At 35.9% G+C, this 4,938-nt stretch overlaps 1 protein-coding gene across 1 annotated transcript; it reads right to left on the bottom strand.

Annotated features, from left to right (window-relative positions):
- Nucleotides 1–2,785: 2,785 nt before the first annotated feature.
- Nucleotides 2,786–4,888, bottom strand: LOC106874895 (zinc finger protein 239). Its single transcript, XM_014922806.2, has one exon. It carries the CDS (start codon nt 4,638–4,640, stop codon nt 3,561–3,563), a length of 1,080 nt encoding a protein of 359 aa, XP_014778292.1. The 5' UTR covers nt 4,641–4,888; the 3' UTR covers nt 2,786–3,560.
- Nucleotides 4,889–4,938: the final 50 nt, after the last annotated feature.

A 4,938-nucleotide genomic window follows, 5' to 3' on the forward strand; every position in this document is an offset into this window, starting at 1 on the left:
TTTTTTTAATTTTGTAGCTGGGGTTAAAAAAAATCGATGTGATTAATATTTTATCTGATCAACTCCAGAAGGATAAAAGACAAATTTGACATCGATGAGATTTGAACACGGAACTAAAGAAATACAGCAAGACGTTATTTCCCCATATAGCAACTTCGCCAGTCTACCACCTGTGACATCTTAAGGTGTGGACGCAGTTGGCAGTTGCCCCGGGGCTTAGGGGCCCAATTCTAATATATGTATGTTGTGAGTTGCTGTCAATAAATAAATTCTATAGGGTTCAGTGCAGTGAATTGCTCGAGAGCATATAATGTGACAAGGACGGCCCTAGCTACCACACTGATAGGGGGTGGGGCAGAATGAGTAATTTTTACTGCATTTTTTTACTGAGAAAGAATATGGTTCTTATAAATGTTCACTACCTTACAAAAACTTTATCAGCTGAGCAAATGACCTCTAAATGCATTAAAATCACTATAACATATTCAGAACACTATTTCCGAAAATTATCCCCGTTCACTTTGAGCAAATAATTTAGCTGGGGCAAAGTGAGTAAGACAAAATAAGGTAAAATTGCCTCTTCACGTCTCCAGAATTGCATTTGAAAAAGGACTCATACACACCAATATCCATCATTATTCATCAGAAAAATCAGAAATGCAACAAAAATTTAAAATATCTAAGTCTAGTGAAAGACAATCATGGAAAAATAGCACAATATCAAAAGTAATGAAACTCAACTAAATGCAAAAGCTCTGCATAAAATATTCTCTAAAACCTCGTTACAATCTCCTGGAACAGCTCTCTTCCTGATATATTTATGCACCATGCAGTTTAAAAGAAGTAATTATTAAAATTAGTCATTATTCATTTTGCCCCACTTTTGACATACATTTTTTTAAAACTTGAAAATTATCAAATTAGACGTTAGTGTGGGGTAAAAATAAAAACAAAATAGTAAGCTTGTAATCCAACAGAGAAAAGAATATTGATTGTAAAACACTAAAAAGTATCCTGATATTTTATTAGCAACCTCAATTGCAATATGGTTGAAGTTGAGGAAAAAAATCTTTAAAAACTTGTAAGAACAGCCACCTGACTATTTTAAACTCTTCTCAACTTCGATAACAACTATGCTGACCTCTTTTTACTCTGAAGGACAATGCACTTGAAGAATCCGTCTTGTAATTCTTCCCAGCGACATGCCATGCTAATCACACATTTGAAGTACCTAATAATGACTAGAGGCTCAAAGGCTGAAATTTTAGGGAGGGAACTGGTCAATTACATTTCACTGCTACTTAATTTTTCGACCCCGAAAGGATGAAAGGCAAAGTTAACCTTGGCAGAATTTGAACTCAGAACATAGCAACAGGTAAAATACTGTTAAGCATTTCGCCCAGCATGCTAACAATTCTACCAGCTCGCCGCCTTAGGTAGTACCTAATAATAATTTTGTCCATTGTTGTTGACAATGACCAAACTCATCACATGGGAGATGGGTCACAGTGTGTCTGGCAATAGCTGACCAGGCCAATACATGTTCAGTAGGTTCTGCCATAGGTCAGGCACTGGCGGTCTGCTGGATACAAAGGCGAGGGGTTAGCTCTGAACTTGCACAGCTCAAGTTTTCTTCATCTTCATGCTCCTGTGATCCCCTTTTGTTTGTGGTAGGTGGCACCACTGTCGGTGCAGCTATGCTAGGCAGAGTAATCCTATACTTGCATTTCCCAGGTGTTGTAGTACCTATCAAAGCTATGTCATACCAACACTATGCACTTACCTTCTATCTCTTCCTGGGATTTACTCATTTACATCATAACACCTAGGTCACTCTGTAATGTGGTTGGCATCAGGGAGGGCATGCAGCCATGGAAACCCTGCCAAAACAGACAATTGGAGCTTGGTGTAGCTCTCTGCTTTGCCAGGTTCTATCAAACCATCCAACTTATGCCAGAAAACAGACATTAAATGATGTGATGACATGATGTTATTTACTTCTTTATTGCCCACAGGAGGCTAAACATAGAGGGGACAAACAAGGACAGATAAAGGGATTAAGTCAATAACATCGACCCCAGTGCATAATTGGTACTAATTTAATCGACCCCGAAAGGATGAAAGGTAAAGTCGACCTTGGCGGAATTTGAACTCAGAACGTAGTGACAGATGAACCACTAAGCATTTCGCCTGGCATGCTAACGATTCTTTTCTACTCTAAGCACAAGGCCCGAAATTTTTGGGGAGGGGGACAGTCGATTAGATTGACTCCATTACACAACTGGTACTTAATTTATCAACCCTGAAAGGATGAAAGGCAAAGTTGACCTTAGTGAAATTTGAACTCAGAACGTAAAGACAGACGAAATACCACTAAGTATTTCGCCCAGTGTGCTAACGTTTCTGCCAGCTCACTACTGTCCCCAAGTTAATATAATATAATTTATTTTAATAAATTCTTTATCGTTTTAAAAATCAACTGAATCAAAGGTAACACATTTCAAACAGGAATACAGCAGCAAAAGAGTTAAACATCATGGAAAACCAGAATAATTTCCAACCTAATAAATCTGAAAGCTCAGAGGTTTTCACTTACCATATTTGATAGCCTATAAAATGTATGAGGGCATAGGACACACCCTAGCCTAGGCTATACTTTTGTAAAATAAATTACCATTAAAATGATTCAATTCCTCCACTTAACTGTATGACTTCATGTTATTATTGGTAATTATAAGTAATTTATTGCATCCATATTTGATATAAACTTGACAAAAAAAAAAAAAAGGTGTTGTATAAAAATTTTATTGGTCTTTTAAATATGATTGCTTTAAAGAAGTATTGTCAAAAGAGTTTGTATCAAAAGAGTTAAGTCAATTTTACATCATCTGAAACACCAGCCACCCTAACCACAGGCTGTTGTCCAAAGTAATGCGCTGCCAGTAAATAGATGTTGCAGGTTCAATTAGATGTGCAGGTAAAAACTCACAAACAGTTCCTTTTTGCCCTTCTTTTCTCTCTTTCTCTCACCTATCATTATTATCCAGGTAATGTAGTTTTTGTCTTACCATTTCATTTTGTTCTTCATGTACATGTGTATTCAGCATTATTTTACTTAATGTTGATTTTATTTTGTGCGTGACTTTTGGCCCATCCAGTATGTATATATATATATATATATATATATATATATATAAATAAATTGGGTGGATGCATAATTAATGACGGTTTTTTTATTCTAAATTTATTCGAAAATAAAACAGTTGTTGTCAATTATGCATCAACCCAATGTGCGTGTGTATGTGCTCTGAGTTCAAAATACATATATGGTGTCAACTATGCTTTTAATCCTTCTGGGGTTGATTTCATCAATTATGTAGTCTCCACCAAAATTTCGTCACCTTGTGTCAGTAATCCTTGCTGCTTTTACTTTTGTCCTCAATTGTAGATAAACAAAATATTGAAGTACAATGTCTTTGGTAAGATTCAAAACACATTACTCACAGCCAACACAAATGTCTATTAGTAAATTTTAAAATTGTTTACCTTGAATCTTCCAATTATAAATCTCCAGGCTTGGCATTCTGTCCAGTATGGATTCGTATATGTCTAGATAAATTATTACTTCTGGAAAACATTTTGCCACAAATTTCACAGCGAAATGGTTTCTCTCCAGTATGAACAAGCATGTGACTGGACAAATGGCATTTGACAGAGAAATTTTTGCCACAAATTTCACATTGATATGGTTTCTCTCCAGTGTGTATTCGTATATGATTGAGTAAATGGCTATTCACTGAGAAGTTTTTACCACAAATTTCACAGTGGTATGGTTTTTCCCCGGTGTGAATGCGAACGTGACTCGCTAAGTGATTACGAACAGAAAATTTCTTACTGCAAATCTGGCATTTATATGGTTTTTCTCCTGTGTGGGTACGTCTATGTTGAAACAGGGTGGTGTTTCGTGAGAAGGTTTTACCACAAGTTTCACAACGATATGGTTTTTTCCCAGTGTGGATCCATCTATGTCGATACAAATGGCTATTCACCGAGAAGGATTTACCGCAAACTTCGCAGCTGTATGGCTTTTCTCCTGTGTGAATTCGTTTGTGATCGGCCAATGTACTATTGCGAGAGAAACTTTTATCACAAATATCACAAGCATATGGCTTCTCTCCAGTGTGCACTCGTCGATGAGTCAATAAATGACTGTTCTGAGAGAACCGTCTGTCACATATTTCACAATGGTAAGGTCTCTCTCCTGTATGAATCCGTTCGTGACTTGCCAAATGACTGCTCAATGAGAAAGATTCCCCACAATATTCACATTGGTGTGGTTTTTCACCTGTATGTATTCGCTTGTGACGATACAAGCCACTGCTTACCGAGTAAGTTTTCCCACACAAGTCACAGTGATATGGCTTTTCATTAGAGTGGATTTGTCTTTGGTGTTCCAAGTCAGTGTTTTGAGATAAAGTTTTACCGCAAATGTCACCCTGATGTTGTATGTTAACTTCGGCAGATATCTTCTCTTTATCCGAAGCATTATCTTGAGAGAATGACTTGTTGCAAATGTGACAATCTGAGTTTTTCTCGTCTGTATGTACGCACTGTGGGATAGATAACTTAAAACACTCCATAGTGTTTACAAAACAGTCACTTGTTGAATATTTAGGAGAAAAAGTAAAATGCTTAATGACATGTCACTAAATATGAAGCCTTGTATGCATGTATGTGTGTGTGTATATCTGTGTGTGTATATATATATATAGATATATATATATGTATGTATGTATGTATATATGTATGTATATATATATTTATATATACACTCAGAATATTATTTGAATGTTGTTATATATATATTCTCACTTAGAGAGAACACTAAAAGTGTGTATATGTATATATATATATATATATATATATATATATATATAT

Source organism: Octopus bimaculoides, chromosome 25 (genome assembly GCF_001194135.2).
Source record: "Octopus bimaculoides isolate UCB-OBI-ISO-001 chromosome 25, ASM119413v2, whole genome shotgun sequence".
NCBI lineage: Eukaryota > Metazoa > Mollusca > Cephalopoda > Octopoda > Octopodidae > Octopus > Octopus bimaculoides.

Excerpts from the sequence above, each read along its gene's own strand:
- LOC106874895 (XM_014922806.2), bottom strand. The coding sequence starts at position 4,640 with ATGGAGTGTTTTAAGTTATCTATCCCACAGTGCGTACATACAGACGAG.